At 38.0% G+C, this 18,291-nt stretch overlaps 1 protein-coding gene across 1 annotated transcript; it reads left to right on the top strand.

Moving 5' to 3' along the window:
- Positions 1 to 1,867: 1,867 nt before the first annotated feature.
- Positions 1,868 to 15,590, top strand: LOC120107900 (ATP-citrate synthase beta chain protein 1-like). Its single transcript, XM_039121416.3, has 17 exons — positions 1,868 to 2,611; positions 5,827 to 5,951; positions 6,072 to 6,174; positions 6,927 to 6,992; positions 7,089 to 7,212; positions 7,474 to 7,608; positions 9,343 to 9,403; positions 9,488 to 9,564; positions 10,225 to 10,380; positions 10,504 to 10,632; positions 10,787 to 10,919; positions 11,010 to 11,137; positions 11,590 to 11,695; positions 11,823 to 11,899; positions 11,987 to 12,057; positions 14,431 to 14,715; positions 15,214 to 15,590. The coding sequence occupies exons 2-17, from the start codon at positions 5,852 to 5,854 to the stop codon at positions 15,287 to 15,289; spliced, it is 1,827 nt and encodes a 608-aa protein (XP_038977344.2). The 5' UTR covers positions 1,868 to 2,611; positions 5,827 to 5,851; the 3' UTR covers positions 15,290 to 15,590.
- The last annotated feature ends 2,701 nt before the right edge of the window (positions 15,591 to 18,291 follow it).

Genomic DNA, 18,291 nt, shown 5'->3' with positions numbered 1-18,291 from the left:
GCGGACATAATTCACTTCGGAAGCAACACATAACTTTGATAACATTGGCAAAAAGCAACTTGCATGTATTTTTTTAATAAATGGCTCGTACCCATCTAGTATGAATATATCTAACAAAATCAGAAAATAAAATTTTTCTAAACTGAATAGAAATACTTGCATAGGTCGTCTATAAAGTACAACCAGTATAATCTGCGAGGCTACCCAGTTTACAATTTCATTTGTTTACCTATAGACACTTTCATGTCCAATTATGCCTTATTTGGTTTTGACAAAGCTTGAACTAACCAAAAGGTGCCTTCTCCTATTTTAATTAAAAACCAATGGAATGTAAAATGGACCCATCATGTGGCTTTAGACTTAGCATAAGTCATAATCAAACCTTGCTTTCAGTGGAAAATCTTCACCGAACACTGAACAGTGTACGTTTTAACGGATAAAGGGCGCCAACCCGTGGTCCCGCCCAACTACTGTAGGTCCCACCCCGAATCAGCAGTAAATCACGGCCGTCCAAGTTAGGGTACTCTTCGTCCCCTGTAAGAGAGCCCCTACTGCAAGAAGGGTTATCCGTTAATACCACAAAATAGTAGGGGTAATAATGGAAATAAACTTATAATTTCAACCAACCGCAGCCAGGCTCTAAGATGGGTAATGGACCTTAAGGAAGGAGGCTCAGAGGATTTCAAATGCCACTTCTTCATCACTCCTATTATTCGAGCAAAGCTATGAGCAGCATGGGAGAGCATCTTCCATGCGAGACACATTCTAGATGCAGAGTACATTCATCTGGAGGGCGATTCGGTCTCTGTGATCGAGAAGATCTACAGACGACTCTCCGAGTTGGATGGACAGTCCTTGCTCCTTGACATACGACGGATAGTAGAGGACTATAGCTCTTTCAGGATCTTGCATATGTATCGAAAGGCTAACACAACTGCTGACTGGGTGGCCTTCTATGCGGCGTACCACTTGAAAATTTTTTTTTGAAAAAATTAGGCGAATATTTACTAAACGCTTAGCTAGCTTTTTTATTTTATTTTTTTTTACTGTACTCACATACATTTGCTATGTGAGGAGCCAGTGTACCAAAAAAAAAAAAAAAAAAAAAAAAAAAAAAAAAAAAAAAAAAAAAAAAAAAAAAAAAAAAAAAAAAAAAAAAAAAAAGCCAATCCTTCCCCACTAAACAACGAGAATGCCATCATCTTAAGTTGACGGCAGCGTCAATAAGCTCCCAACCAAATTTGCTCGCCAAACCATTGGAAAACCAAAGGAATCTCAAACGGCGAGCGTATCTTTCTTGAAGCGCATCAAGATTTGTATTTCAATATTTTTTCTTTTTCTCTTTTGTCTTCCACGTTTGAAACGTTACATCCCTCGTCTCGGATACCCAAAGATTCCGTTATGCAAGTCACGTAATGTTGTCGCATTGTTTGTCCGATTCGAGACATCTGCAGCGGTGGTGCAACGTGAGGATCGCTGCTGCTAGATTTTCCGGTCCACGAAATATTATAAACCGATGGTCACACTTACATTCATTCGTGGCAGTTGATGACTCGCCCATCTGGATGTTGCATGTTCCAACGGACACGGAAATTACCAGAACATCCCGCCCTTGTCCTTATCGCAATAAGTACCACGAAATGTTGGTATACCGTCGGGTCCAACTCCAGCCAAACCTACCACGCAGAGTCAGAAGTGCTTCGGAGCCCAGCCCAGGTACCAAAGCGCTTCTCATCGTAGCTGGAATTCCTTGTGGCCCTAGGCTATTAAGTGGAAGCGCTTGAGGACAGATATGTTAGGTGAAATGGTAATGCTTAGAGGGCTCTTTTGGTGCATCTGAAATATTGACTTGCAGAACATTAATAATAAATAAGAGAATATGGAGTGACTTGTGTAGTTGATAAAATTATACGAAATTCTTAAAAAAGTGAATCTTTTGATAAAAACTATCACAACTTGCACCCTATGTACCATTAGTCTCATGTGAAAATTGATGATTAGTTATATGATTCATGAAATCTTGACCTCTATATGTAATAAATTTTTTTTGATTTTATCAAATCGATCAACTCAGCGATAAATTAACATGCACGCCTGTATTGAATTTTTTTTTTCTCCGTCTTTGAGCTGGGGGATATGATAATTTCATGTGTGTAACAGAGAATAGAGAGGATAATATAGCTGGAGTGGGGGATGGAGTGGCGCCCCAAACAATGAGATAAAACTTTTGTAGGTTATTTTTCCTGGATTTAGGCAGTCTTCCATTGCGGCCATGAGACGCTCCCCACCTACTCGCCACCGAGACCGAACCTCCCGTTTGACATCTGGTCACTCGCCGGTAACATAACCCCCCGACTCCTGTTCGGAAGTGCGCCCGCCTCAGGCCGCGTCCATGATCTGACAGTCGTGAGCTAACTAACTCCACACGTGCTTGCGATTCGGAGCTGCACCCCCCGCTTCTCTCTGGCTGGGGGTAGATGGAGTGCTTCCTCTATATATAGCCCGACACCGCTACTCCCGAGATCGCCGTATCTCCCCCACCCTCGCCGGCTCTCTCGATCCGTTCCTTCTAGCTCCCCAAGGGGGAGAAGCTCTTGATCTCTTTTTTTAGGTACGTCTCGTTCTCTTTGGCCGTCGGTTCGTGCTTTTCTTGCTGGAATTTTGTCGAATGGTTGTCGGATTTTGCTCTGGAGTTTGAATTTTGGGCTCTGCTTGAATCTGGTAGTGAGATCTGTGATTCTTTTTGTTGGATCGACGCGGTTGTAGTGGAAACCGAGGGGTCTTGATCTATGTTTGCTCCGTGGATTGCGTGGATCTGATTGGATGTCTTGTGCTTGATAGTGGTTTCTCCCCTCTTGCAGTGCTTCGTGGGATCTATGATTCAGTCCCATTTTTGGCACTGGGAAGGTTTTTCGGTTTCCAAGTCTGAGAATTTATTCTCTTTTCTGGCGACAATCGATAGATCTGACGCTTTTTCCCTAAAGTTTTCTTGGGTTGTCATTGTTCAACCTTTTTTTTTTTTGGGAAAAATCGATTTTTTAGTGACTAGGTTGTCATGCGGTGGCTGAATGTTCTGCTATCACAAGTTGTTGGAATTTTTAGACGCCAAGAATCTTCAGTGAGCTATTTTTATTCTGTTTTGATAATCGAGCGTAGCTTGTTATTGTTGCAAGTGTGCAACATTGCTTCCAGTCTATGTTGTTAGGATCCCGTCAGTTCTGATGACAGATATTTCTATCTGAATATTAAGTTACAAGGGTGATTATGATAAGTTACAGATCTGCTGGTCTCACTTACAGTGGTTATGTCGTAGGTCTTTTTAGGTGGCTTCTCAGTGGCATTATTGTATTGTAAATCTGGTAACCGATTGCCTTCAAACTACTAAAGAATTTTCTTCCATGTGGAACCTATTCTATCTATATTATGATAAAAATAGCCCCTACCATTCGGGATTGGCACTATGAATGCTTACTTGCCCTTATTCCTACTAAGAGAAGTCTTATTCCATTACCATAATTGATTAGTCTTGTCTCAATCATATGAGTAGTTGAAATGGTGATTTTCCTCCTGGAGGAAAAAGATTTGCCCAATAATGGAGGAGCAAGATAGGAGAAAAAAGCAGCAATAAAGAACTATAAAGAATGATAGAGAATAGAACTAGAAATTTTATTCAATTCAAGATGCTCTTTGTAATGTATGGACACTCCTATTTATAGCTGTATGACTCTTAAACCTACCCCCACAAATATGTCTATATTCGTTTTTTGTTGAAAAGGTAAAAGGTTTTACATATAAGAGAAAAAAGAATGTTCTCTATAATATACCTCTTGATTAGATAAGTTCTCTGATTCATCTTGACGTAGTTTAGTTAGAAAAAAAATATTTGACTCATCTTGATATTAGATGCTTCTAAATTTGTCTAGGTTTTATTGATACCAGTCTTATTTAATTAGATCTCCAGGATTATTTCTTAATCTATAGTAGCCTTTTAGAACTGACTTAGATCCGAACCCAATGTCGAATCCCTTTATTCCTTTGATCAGTTTTTGACATATATTGCTTCAACTACATGTCAGCTAAGTCAATGACATGTGCATTATGAGTTATTTGCTCTTTATTCCTATCAAGAGGCAAAATTCTCAACTATATTTTATTAATATCAACAGTTGTTATCCCAACCATTGGGTGTTGGCCTCATGTACATCTTTGATTTATTAATTCCCGTTAAAAGTTATGTACTGACTCAATAATCTTTTTTTCCAAATTATTTTTCTTAACCTCCACTTATATGAGGTTGCCCTTTGACATTTTGGCCATCCATTTTGTATCGATTTTCCCTTAAGGCTTAAAGTACATGCTTTTACCATCAAAGTCAGGTCAAAATTTTATCCACACCTAGTACAATTTCTAAATTTGTCTTTAATGCACCCTAAATCCATCTTGACATTATTCTTTTGATGTTGCTCCTTATTTTCTTGTGCCATTTTTATTTATTAATTTATTATCTTTTGGAGCAAAATGGTGGCAAGGCCACCACTCAACTTGAGCCAATTTTTTTTGCCAAACCTGAGTTCCATATAAATCTGCAGGCATTACTTCTATCTTACGAACTTTTTCTCGTAAGCATTAATTGTATGTGTCAATCTGACGATCACATTCAGGGCATGCTATAACTTTCTGCCTGTTGATAACTATTCTCCTCTCTTTATATTGTACATAATAGATCTAGATGGCAAAAATATTGTTGTTGTATTTCTTGATGACAAGTTTTAGTGGAGCTTCCTCTTTTTGCTCTCACCATTTTGGGCATTTTACTTAGACCTTTTTTGTCTGCCATTAAAATTGATGTTTATCCTTCTACTTTTTATTTGTAATAGTGTACTCCAGTGTTTTGTTTGTAAGATTGTGCTCCAATGTTAAGACACCAAAATCCATGAAGTAGCTGGAGATTAGATCTGCATCCTGATGGGAACAGAAAACTATCTGGAAATTAAGCAGAGGAAGAAAGATGGGCAGATAGATTATAGAGTCAAATTATCTAGAATTAAGTCAATGAGTTGCTTGAGACTGACACCGTAATAATTTCACTAATAATATCCGAATTCTGGAGTTCATTACTTCTTGTAATGGCACCGAAATCAAGCCCAAAATAGTAGTTTAATGTTATATCTCATTTTGTCTTGCAGCTAAATAGAACTTCTTCGAAAGGAGATGCATGTCACTATCTTAGGGAGCATCGATGTAACTGATTCTCGATTGCTATGACTATTTATATGTGTGATAGTGATCAAAAGTTTTGATTAGTAGGTTCTTTCCTAACATCGAGCTACTTTCATTGATAATGTCAGCTTGTGACATTTTCCCGAATTCTGGTGGCATTTGAAAACAGCAAACACTTTCTCTCTGCATCTTAAATGGTTTTTGAGAAAGCAAGTGCCACGTATGTTTACATGTACTTGTCCCATCATTCTTGGTTTGTTAGATAGAGCCATACCACACAATAAAGCCATTATTCCGTCAATTTATTAGTATCGTCAGGACATCAACCTTGTGGTATTGAAGAAAAGAACTAAAGTTACAGAAGAAGTTCATTTCCTTTGATCCGACAATTCATATATCATCACACCCATCTTCTTCATTTTGTTTCTACCTTTAAAAGCAAAGCAACAATCTCTTTGCTAAAACTTTTAATGTTAATTTTTTGTAGTTGGATAACAGTCTCCACTCTGCACTCTTAATTCTTTTGCTTGTTTCTAATTTTATCTTACACTATGAAATCAAGGTTTATATCTTCCATTAATGGAGACTATTCACATTTTTGTGCAGGTTGCCTTGATTTCCTTGTTACATCATGGCCACAGGACAACTTTTCTCGCGGCAAACCCAAGCATTATTCTACAATTATAAGCAACTTCCCATCCAAAGGATGCTTGATTTTGACTTCCTTTGTGGTTTGTACAGTTTTTTTTTAATTTTTTAACTTATATGGAGTAAATGTAGGATGTAATTACTATATTGATGGGTGTATGATTCATTAGACTAAAAATTGGCTGTGATTTTCATCTACACAGGGAGGGAGACACCTTCTGTTGCTGGAATTATTAATCCTGGTTCTGAAGGGTTTCAGAAACTATTTTTTGGTCAGGAGGAAATTGCCATTCCAGTTCATTCAAGGTGAAAACAACTTTTTACATTAATCATCCTAAACTGAATTTAAAATCTATTGCTACAAGTAGCTTAGAAGTCAAGCCCCTTAGGCTTAATGTTGTGAATTTTGGCTGGGAAAATTGATCTGATTCCTATAAATGCCAATTTGTATATTACCTTATTCTAATTTATGTGCGATTCCCCACCTTGATGACAGACTTTGCATCTTTATCATAAGATTTGATGCAGATTAAGGTCTAGCATCACCAAGTTAGGATGGTTCACATTTTTATACTGAACTTCATTCTTCTGTGGTGCATTTAATATGAAGGATCTACTGGCTGTACTCACACTAGAGCTGTTTGAGCTGCCGTTGTATCAAAAATAAATAAATAAATAAATAATAAAAAAATGAAGGATGCAATCCTGGTCTAGGAGCCATGCCGAGAGCATGCCTCACAACCACATCTCCAACCAGAGTAACAATTTCCTTTAAGGATAGTGATTCGACATAAACAAATAAACTTGAATAGATACTATGAATACCTATAGGATAACTGCTAATCATAATACTCAATTGTAAATGTTTTAACTGTAAAGTTTGTTTGGAGATCTACCCAACAAGACAGGTGTGCATATGTTAAATGTCTGTAATTTGGATATTCATCATATGTGTTAAGTTACCACATGATCTGTACCATTGTGCAGTCACATAAATTATTTGCTTATGTTTTCAAATAAATGTTGGCATAATGTTACCGTTTCTGTTTTTATTGTAGCATTGAAGCAGCTTGTAGAGCTCATCCAACAGCTGATGTTTTTATCAACTTTGCATCATTTAGAAGGTCAGTGATCTTTTTTGTTCTTTTGCACCCTTCAAAGTAGTACTCTGCATTTTCACCGGCGCCTTGTTTTGGTTATTCTGTTTTTAAAATCTGCAGTGCAGCTGCCTCTTCAATGTCTGCTTTGAAACAACCAACAATCAAAGTTGTAGCTATTATAGCTGAAGGCGTTCCAGAATCAGACACAAAGCAGTTAATTGCTTATGCGCAGGCGAATAACAAGGTGAAAAGAGAGCTTGGGACAACTTTGTGAGATTTAATGGTTAACATAACTAGAACTGGATTTGAAAAATATTTAACTCATTTATTTACAAGTAAGAACTTCTGTTGTAGAAAAATTTACACTGATAATACTTAAAGAACATTATATGAAAGATGATATGGATTAGTTTGAGACTCACTACTGCACAGATCCTTTATCAGAATTTTGTCCTCTCTGCTGGTTGCACTAGATTACAAGTCTCTGTGCCAATATTAATTGCAGGTTGTTATTGGTCCTGCCACTGTTGGAGGAATCCAAGCTGGAGCTTTTAAGATTGGCGACACTGCTGGGACAATTGACAATATAATTCACTGCAAGCTTTACAGACCTGGATCTGTTGGATTTGTATCCAAATCAGTATGTTCTCACTGATGACAGCATTCTCTAAGAAATTCTATTTCATATACTGTATTTTTTACCTTATTGGTTATGTTTTTGATAATGGTAAATGAACTTTGTAAAATTTTTAAAATCTAACTGCACTTTAGGAAGTTGTAGAATATGTTTTAAATGGTATTAAGTACCCGCATAAGTATTTAACTATCTGGGTAATGAATTTATTGATTCTTTCTATTTGTTCTTTTGCCCCAACCATGGTCTGCCAAACCATCTTGAACCGCTATCAAAGCGCACTGTATCGTACCGATGCGGAACTAGGACAGTTCCTAGGTTTGGATTGATGGATGAACTGAATTGGTCCATACCAGGCAGAACCGCCCTGCACCGTCCAGTTCGGCAGTACCATGTCTGGGAGTAATAAAAATTTTTTGGGAGCCTGTGTTGATGTAGGGTGCATACCATACCATATTGAATTGGTAACATGTTGATACGGTTACTAGGTTTTGAGGGCATTAGCTTCAACTAACCAGTCAGTTGTGTCGGAAAATATGTATCATACTGGGGATGCATATGTTATTGGTGGATCTGTTGTCAGAATGGGAAGATGGTTTCTGCTTCAACAAAAAGGTGGCATCTAGTCAGCTAGGGGCCACCTTCATCATTTTTAAGTCAAAAGATTGAGGAGAAGAGCAAGACAAGAATTCATGATGGGAAAGATACACTCTTCAACTAGAAAGTGCTATAATAAGATTTATAAAGCTGAACCTTGAAAAATTGTGAAAGTATCAGTAATTGTGTTATTTATGGAAGTGTCCCTGGACATGAATGCATGCATGTGTGCAAACACAATTTTCACTAAGAACATAAAAAAGTTACATAGTTGATTATGTGCTTGCATGTGCATTGGTAGTGATTGTGTAATATTACATGCTAATGTTTTGTAAGCTCACAGACTGAAAAATTAAATCTAATTTGCAAAATCTTCAAACCCTAATTTTGTTTATTGTATGTGACATCTAATGACTATTCATATTTTAAAACCAACACATCTATTGCAATGGAACATAAGGTCATGCATGTATTCACATGCAGTGCACACTCAAAAAAAAAAAAAAACACTATATTGTTTTTAGTTCTTTCCTGTGCTAGTGCCTTGAGATGATTGTAGTGTCACTCATAAACACACTTGCCTATTGATTTATGCAAAAAAAGAACAAAGTGCAAGAGTGTACTAAATTGCTCATTTCACTGTTACAAGCTTGCTTAGAGTTTATGCCACAATGGTTGGGCTTAGCAGTTTGCTTCCTATATAACGGAATAATCACAAATATATAAGAATTTTGTTGGCTTCCTAATGAGTCAAAACTGAAGTGTGCTATGGTGGCCGACCTACAAAATATTCTTTCTTTGATGCATATCTCAACTGAGCTGTACTATAAGTAATTACATCATGTTAACTGAACTGTACTGTAAGTAATTACATCATGTTTACAAGTATGGATGCTTCTTAGATTGACACTAGCTACAAGAAAACTTGGAAAACAACCAACTTCTTATATTACTAACACCCTACTTCTTCTTGTGATCTGTTTTAAGGACAAATCTTTCCGGGTCCACACTGTTCTTTGTCAATCTGATTTTTTTGCCATTTGGAGAAAATAATTACAAGAAGCAATATATTGTTTTTAGTTTTATAATAATGCATACGCTATTCAGGTCTGAGTTTCTGAGAACATGATTTTGTGGTCACAGGGAGGCATGTCAAATGAGCTTTACAACACAATTGCACGTGTGACTGATGGAATTTATGAAGGTACAGTATATTGTGACTAGGGTTAGTGTTCCCTATTCGCTGAGGAGTGGATTTAAACTCTCGAAACCTGTTAAACTTTTCCAGGCACTGCAATTGGAGGAGATGTTTTTCCAGGGTCAACTCTTTCTGATCATGTCCTGCGGTTTAACAACATCCCACAGGTGATTAATTATTCATGTCAATTTGGTTGTTTAATGAGTTCATTATGGAGCTTTAGTCAGTTTGTTGTCTGTATCCATTATGAAGGGAAATTAATATTTGCTCTTTGCTGGTAATGTTCATACCAGCGATGACATGCTAAAAGTGTAGCCTAGTTTGTTAACAACTGAACATCCATTTTCAAGGATGCCTGAAAAATAACAAATTTGTCTGGGAAGGCTTGATGCTACGAATCATTAACTGGTTTTAGTTGGCAATGTGCAACTTTCCTTTCCTTTCTAACATCATATGAAAGCTCCCTACTGTTTGTATGGTTTCGCACTACCCCTGTAAAATGAATGTGAAACTGAAGCAGGCACTCATGCTTTGCAGCCTGAATGTGAAACCTGACGGAAAATATATTTGTATAAGACTTGAGAGTCATTTAAGTTGCTTGCTTAGATGTGCCAGATCTCTTTCATTCTCTTGTGTTGGAAAAAAGTCTGCTGAATCTAGGTCAATTTTAAGAACAATATCAAGTACTATAATGCAAAAAAAGGGGAGATTCAGCCATAACAATCTACTTTATGGAAGATGAATATTTGATACAAATTTTAATGGTACTTTTCCTCTGACAGCTTTTCGTTTCTTTTTTGTGAAAATTGTGGCTGGACCTAACTTAGGTAAAAATGATGGTTGTGCTGGGGGAACTGGGTGGGAGAGATGAGTACTCCCTAGTTGAGGCCCTAAAAGAAGGAAGGGTTCATAAACCAGTTGTTGCTTGGGTTAGTGGAACCTGTGCACGGCTATTCAAGTCAGAAGTGCAGTTTGGTCATGCTGTGAGTTATAATTGAGCATCTTGATTCTAATATTTTTCACTAGCTTTATACTTCTTGTTGCAATCATAATCATCACATTTTTTAGATGCTCATTTCCAATCTTGTGCTGTATTATTAAAACAGGGTGCTAAAAGTGGTGGTGAATTGGAATCAGCGCAGGCAAAAAATCAGGCACTAAGGGAAGCTGGAGCAGTTGTTCCCACTTCATATGAAGCACTGGAGGGTGCAATCAAAGAAACATTTCAGAAATTGGTATGTTCATATTTTCCTCAAATGCATCAAGGTGGCAGATAAATGACCTCTTTGGTTGGACAAGCATATGCGTTCCATAGTGATATGAGTTATTCCTTTATGAAGAACAGTTCATCTAAAATGAATCCTCAACGGCTAACTATTTCTATGTTAGGTTGAAGAAGGAAAGATTACCCCTGTATCTGAAGTTAAAACTCCTCAAATACCTGAGGACCTTAACATTGCAATTAAAAGTGGAAGGGTCCGCGCTCCAACACATATTATTTCAACTATCTCAGATGACAGAGGTTTGATTGGCAGTTTTTCTTTCCTTTTTGTATGCACTATGGAGTATCTTCTGTTCATTAATGTTGAAGTGTGCATGTGTCCATTTATAGGTGATGAGCCATGTTATGCTGGTGTGCCAATGTCTACCATTGTTGAACAGGGTTACGGTGTGGGTGATGTTATCTCTCTTTTGTGGTTCAAGCGTAGTCTTCCGCGCTATTGCACAAAATTTATTGAGGTTGGTAAAAATGTGATTCCTCTGCTATCTTTTGAAAGCCATCTATAATTTTCTGCTGCTGTGTTTTGCCTTGGCACAGTTGTATCTATTTACAAGCTCAAATTATAACCAACATCAAATGAACTGTAGACACAAATATACTATTCTGTATCTGTAGTTTTTGTAACAACCCAGGACCTCACCCAAAATGGCTAGCCGGAAGGTATTATTTGGGTTCCTTGATCCTGTATAAGTACCCAAGATCTACCCAGCGAATAACCGATGTGGGACTAAACACACGCCCGCACGGATCCTCACAGTTTTCTTGTTCCTAGCCCAACAGCGACACAGTTATATCTGTCCATAAGCTCAAATTATAACCCACATCAAATGGATTGTAGAGACAAATTTACTGCTTTCCGTATCTGTAATTTTCATGTTCCTAACTCAGCAGCACTTGCTGTAATTGTCAGATTTGCATCATGTTGTGTGCCGATCATGGTCCTTGTGTCTCTGGTGCTCATAACACTATAGTAACAGCAAGAGCTGGAAAGGATTTAGTCTCCAGTCTGGTCTCAGGTAATTTCTGCAAGTTAATGGCATGTTGAAGCTGTTACTTTATTTTTTTTCTCTAGTTCTTGAATGACAGAGCCGAAAAAGTACCCAAATAGATATAAAATGTTACATGACTAAGTTTGTGAAACAGGGTTGCTGACAATTGGTCCTCGATTTGGTGGTGCAATTGATGATGCTGCTCGATACTTCAAGGATGCATATGACAGGGTAACTTGGCTAATATAGTTAGCATCTGCACTTGCTACATTATTGCTAAATACAAGAATAAATATGTCTGCAATACATTTCTTTCAGGGTCTTACTCCTTATGAGTTTGTTGAAGGCATGAAAAAGAAGGGCATTCGTGTACCGGGGATAGGGCACAGGTATATGTGCTTTACTACTGTATATGACATGATGTGTGCACTTGTAATGGTTATGTGCCATCTGTCTTATTGGCATCGACATGCACTAGTCATTTGATTTCAATTTTCCTATACTATAATGATATTGTCAAATGCATGCATTCATGGACATGCTATGATTTATTCCTAAGTTTACACTTATCATTAAGCTTCTGAGGATAAGTATATAGGTATTTGTTAAGCCATCAGCCTAATTGATTAATAGCAATTATTTTATTTAATTCCAAAATGATAAGTAAGAAGTAGATCGTTCATCTGTCTCTTTGTTTTAGCAACCATAATCACCACTTTTGCATCTCCGACCAGTGTGATCGAAGCCCTGAGATGGTACACAGCCATCTTTGCTCTTATTGCATAGAAATATGCTCAATCAGACTATGGCATTTACTGTAGATCTTACTATTGATTCCTTAGAATATTCACATTGAAGTTCTATTTGAATCCTTCATTATGTGCTTTAGAATAGGGGTGCAAACAAACCAATCTGTTTATGAGCAACTTAGGCTTAGCTCAGCCAGGAAATGAGCCAAGCTCAAATATATTTCAGATCTTGGCTCACAAACGAGCCATGCCTGAAAACTTGTGCTGTTCAAATATGACAGGAAAGCTCAGCTTGGCTTTGCTCAACTAAAGCTAGGCCCAAAGCTTAGCAGAGCTGAACTTGAGCAGGTTATTTTGAGCTCGGGTCAAGTTCGAGCCAAGGTCAAGCAGCTTGTTTAGATGCTGAGTTGATCCTGAGACGCTTGGTACTCTGCTCGGTTCACCTCATTTGCACCCCCTCCTATAGGATAGAAAATTTGGCTTGAGGGCACACCTCATTCAGTCTCAGGCTGCATGTTTTCATCATTTTATTTGGTACAGAGATTTGCTATTAATGTAGGTCAAAATGTGAAACAAATAAGCAAAGAATAAAAATCCATGTTTGAGTTAGGTCAGAGGACAGTACTAGAAAAATACTCTGAAAATTCACAAGACAGGTTATACAGAGAAAAACCAAAAAATACAAGCAACTGTGTTAAAATTGATTGTTTGGCACAAAAACTTAGCTAAATAATCCTTGTTGGAATGGATCTAGATGAAATGGGTTTTAGGGCTCAAAACGAAGAACAAAGAGATTTGAGAAGATAGAGAGAAGAAAAACACAATACACAAAGATTTACGTGGTTCAGCCTTGAGCCACTAGTCTACATCCAAGGGCGAGGATGGAGCAGAGATTCCATTATAATTTACAATAATTAAAAAGGATAGAGTACAAGAACAGAGCTGCCTCTCATCAAACCCTAACCCCCAATACACCTCGTCTCACCTACGTATCTAAAACAAGGCAAAGGTAGATGTATGTCAAAAATTCCCCATTAGTTTTTTTTCGCTCTCCAATTTGTCGAACTAAATCATGGAGTGGGGCGGATCAAGGAATTCAAGGCACGCTAAACCTTTCTGTAGAAAGGCTTAAAAATTGCAAGTTATTCATTGCTTCATGTTGTAAGACTGAAATAAAATTTGTCCAAGTTATTTATATGTTGGCTGTTTGCTGTATTCAAAATTAGTACCTTACATGAAATTATTATGGCAAAAATGCTGAAAAACAGAAAACATTTGGAGAAAAGCAACATTTAAATATCTAATGATGTAGTGATCTGTAAGTATGGACAACAAAAACTACTTTTGACTGTCACATTCTTAGCAGCAGAAACCTTTTACATAGGGGAACATACCTAGTTCACAAACTCTCCAGAAACTTGAAACCGCAGCTTCCAGAGCATTTCCTTATATCAGATGTTCTGAAAATATCCACTTCCTTGCACCTGCTCTTGACTTTGGCAACTCAAGTTCAATACTGATCAGAATTAACCATTTCTAATGAATTTGCCAATGTTGATCCCATCATCACACAATGTGACATGTGCACTTACATGAGCAAAAAATGAGCATGAATGCTGAGGAAGAATTTCTGTTTCTCTCCTTGTCTGTGCTGTGACTGAAGCAGAACTTTCTCATGAACAGAACCTTCTGAAAGTATTGCAGAACCTTCTGGGAGTATTGCAAATCTTAGAAATTCTGTAGCATAGCTATTGCTATATGCATTTGAATATGTACACTTGTGTTTTTGTTCATGCTTATGGGAATGGATATATTTCACATACAGCCAGATGCTTTCATATACTTTGATCATGTTGCACTTGTGTGGGTTTGTCCGTTGTATATCAAGAAACTTAATATTTACGTGCACCCCATCCCTTTATAACTTGAAAATACTTTTTTTTTTCCTATTCTTAGAAATCTCAAAATTAAAATCTGAACTGATGGTTAAATTACTCTGCTTTATGCTGGTAGGATCAAGAGTAGAGACAATAGGGACAAGAGAGTGCAACTTTTGCAACAATATGCTCACACTTATTTCCCTTCCATAAAGTATATGGAGTATGCTGTTCAAGTTGAAACATACACTCTCTCAAAGGCGAATAACTTAGTTCTGAATGTCGATGGTGCAATTGGATCTCTTTTCTTGGATCTTCTTTCTGGCAGTGGAATGTTCAGCAAGCAAGAGATTGATGAGATAGTTGAGATTGGATATTTGAATGGACTCTTCGTACTGGCACGGTCAATTGGTTTGATTGGGTAAGTTCGATCTTCAGTTATCAACACATGTATTCATTTGTTAAGTTGTATTTATTCTGTTTCATTTTAAATTAAAGCAGTATGCTGATTTTCTCCATCTCCACTGTTTCTTCAATATGCGGTAAATTTATATGTTGTTCTTCATGCATCACATGACATTCATGCTGAAAAAGTGAAACAAAAGTGTGGTTCTTCTTTGTATGTACACATAGTAAGCAAATGATCTTTTGCATCAAAAATTCAATGTTAGATGTTACAACAGAATGATAAAAGATAGAACGGGTTTCAATGAAGTGAAATCCACTATTACCACATGTCTGCTTGCTCAAATTATAATACTCTTTATTTCCCTTGTTCTGTGTTTGTTGCTCGTCACCTGATTGTTCTTGTTGATGAAGAGTGTATTTATTAGTTTGTGTGTTTTTTTAATTATATACGAAGCTTGTGTAGATTCCGTGCTTATTGTCTCACTTGTCTTATTTCATTTGGAACCAACAGGCATACTTTCGACCAGAAGAGATTAAAGCAGCCGCTCTACCGTCATCCATGGGAAGATGTTCTTTACACAAAATAATCAGTTTTGGGTACCATTTAATGGTTGTCAGCTGTCGGTTTTTCCTAGCATGTTGTCATTCTTATGGGGGTCTCTCTGGTATGTACGCTGCCTTTTTGAATTTCGAGGACTGGCAAATCAAAGTGGTCGTTGCCCCTGATTTACACGGTTTATTTTTCATGTGATCTTTATCACATGTTCAACATATATTGCCAAGAAAGTTCCAAAAATATTGGGACCTAATTGCTGAATCTGAATGCATTGTTGTAGCAGATTGTGTTCCTCTTAGTGTTAGAGCAATAAAACGCTGATGAGTTGGTTATCTTCATGAAATTTGGAATGAGTAATTCTGTTCACATTTTGCTTCTGCATCTTGCAAGATAAAATCAGGACCCGGTTAATTTCACTGTTGTATGTGTGTGTGTCAAATTTGTTTTATATACCATCATGTTTGATATATTTGTCTCGGATTGGGAACCATGATAGATAGAGATGGTGTTGGCGATGGCAAGATCCCCCCTCTCTCCTTCCCCCGCCCTCCTCCTCCCTCTCTCCATCTTCTCTCCCTTCAGGTTGCCTCGAACCCATTCTCAGCCAATCCTGTGCCCCACCGTCGGCGACCACCATCACTCTTTTTGCTGGGCTTCCCAAATCCAGTCATCCTTGCCTAAAAGTGACCTTCTTAAAAGACCCAACTCTCTACTATACCCACCACCACTACATCTCCGCCGCCAACACCTCCACACAGAAGAAAGCTGAGTACTTTGAAGAAGAAAAAAAAGGGGAGGTTCTGTCATTCCCCCCGCCCCTCCTTAAATCAGATATTTTTATACACTAATTCTGGACATGCAATAGCCCTTGTCCCTCTTTTTTGTATACAACACTTTGTATTTGTAACTCAACAGGAAAATGGTTGCTGGTTGCAGTCTGTGTGATGTGGTCATACTGTGCTGTGATCAATGTTTTACGGAGTAGTTTACACGAACACAATCTTTTACATTGCATGAGAGAAGCAGAAGAGAAGATGGTTTAGATCTAAAAGACAATACTGCACAGTGTCTGCACACACCAACCACTAAATACCCAGTTGTCAGCTTATCCTTCAGTTCTGGATCCTTGCAGTTTGTAAAATAGATTGCGCGAATCTTCTTGGGGCTGTGTGAATGTCCAGGTGCTCCGTCGATACGGAAGGGCTGAATTGTGTAGAAGTCGGTTGAAGAGAGTAGGTAGCAAACTGAGAGAGAGGGAATGAGGTGGCTGTAGACCATGCAATCCTTCAGAATTTAGGATAACGCGAATCACCTTCTGGATGGAACGCAGTGTCCCAGAAGATCTAGGATTGTAGGGTCGATAACCTTGTCTTTATCTAAACTCAATACTTCGTTACTTGGCTCCCTTCACGCTTGTTCCCCACCCCATCTGGGACACCGCACGGATATGCTATACGAGCAATATGCTGCATGCAAATGGGGGAGAGAGAGAGAGAGAGAGCTGGAAAGATGCATTGGAAGGCGAACCAGTGTAGTATGTGGATTAGGGGATTGAGACTCTCAAACTGCATTTTTATAAATTATACTCTTCAACAGCGGGATTTGCCACTTTTGTTTGTGCCACACTCTGAGGCTTTGATCATAACCACAGGACTCATTTTTTATCCTGGAATTTTGTTCAATTAATGAACATTTTAAAATAACATCATGGGAGCCAAGCGATGTCTTAGCTTAGTTGCTTAATTTCGTATATTAAACACTCTGTTCGCTTCAGTGTGAGGTATGCAATATGTCTAGCTTTACTGATGTTGCATGTGGATTTCCATAGTTTTTCGTTTTCTACCAAACAAGCTAAAGACAAGCAATTTCATGTTACCTTTATGGTGTCATGGATGCCAAGGTCGAGTTATTGTGGCGGGTGTTTTCCAAGTAAATCATCTCTGTGGGCGTTTTGGCGATTCGGCCTATGGGCCCTTCTGTCCGTGATCATCAATGGCTGTTCATGGCCTTTGAGTCCCCACAGCTAGACTTCTCATCTTTGAGCATCATAAGGAGCGTTTTGGCAAATTGGCCCCCACCAAACAACATCAATGTTCATTCTTATGTGAAAGTTTTAGAGAGCTAGGTTTTCAGGTGGTTGGTTGACAGAAATGCATTATTCTTTTATTTAGTTGCTAAGAGCAGGACCATCAGGTATCACCTCCCTTGTGCCTAACATTAATTTTTTAAAGCAGTAAGCTGTGACAGCAGTACTAGGTTATTGATTGTCCTTCATTGGCAAACAATAAATGGAATTCCTTGCAATCGTGCCATTTGGTGTCATTCCATGGAAACTATCACTAGATAACAAGGTCCTCTTCCTCACCAAGTAAATGTAGATTTCTTTACTCAGTCATCCTTGCAAATGGATCCTACCAATGAATAGTGTGTGTTTGAATTGCGCAGAACATATAATGCAAGTGCATATCATCATTTTCTTTTCTCTCTTCTTCTTCTTGTTCTTCTTTTCACTTGTTATTCAGCTATTCATTAACAGGATCCACTTACCTGTGCTGTAATGGGTAGGCAGGTTGGCTCTCGTCTTATTTCATGAACTTAGAGGATCTGAGCCCTCCTTAGCCAACCAATCTGTTAGAAATTGTCTTCCTTGAACATATATAATCCTGTTTATATGTCTGTGTTCGCTATTCAGTGGAGAAACCTATTGTCAAGTGACTTAGAGAAGAGTTGTGGCTAGGAAAGAAGTAACTCCCACCACGCCTAGAAAAGCTATTGATCATAGTATTTTGAAAAGCAATTACGGATACGTTTCAAAAGATTATTTACACTAATATTATTCTCTAGTATTGTCCATTCCTTATTTTTTCTAGTAACAGTAGTTCTCGCCCTCCCCACCACTTACTTTCCTCTCATGATTACTTATATGAGGTTAATCCTACGAATAACCGGCTCCACCAACCGAAAAGGTTCTGAGGACAAGGTGAAGGCTAGAAAAGCCAAATGGCTGAGACCACCCCATTCCTAACTGATACG

The sequence above is a fragment of the Phoenix dactylifera genome, chromosome 8 (assembly GCF_051530095.1).
Source record: "Phoenix dactylifera cultivar Ajwa chromosome 8, Ajwa_hap1_PhDact_Kaust_v1.1, whole genome shotgun sequence".
In the NCBI taxonomy this organism is placed as follows: domain Eukaryota; kingdom Viridiplantae; phylum Streptophyta; class Magnoliopsida; order Arecales; family Arecaceae; genus Phoenix; species Phoenix dactylifera.
This window is presented reverse-complemented; position numbering and strand designations above follow the sequence as displayed.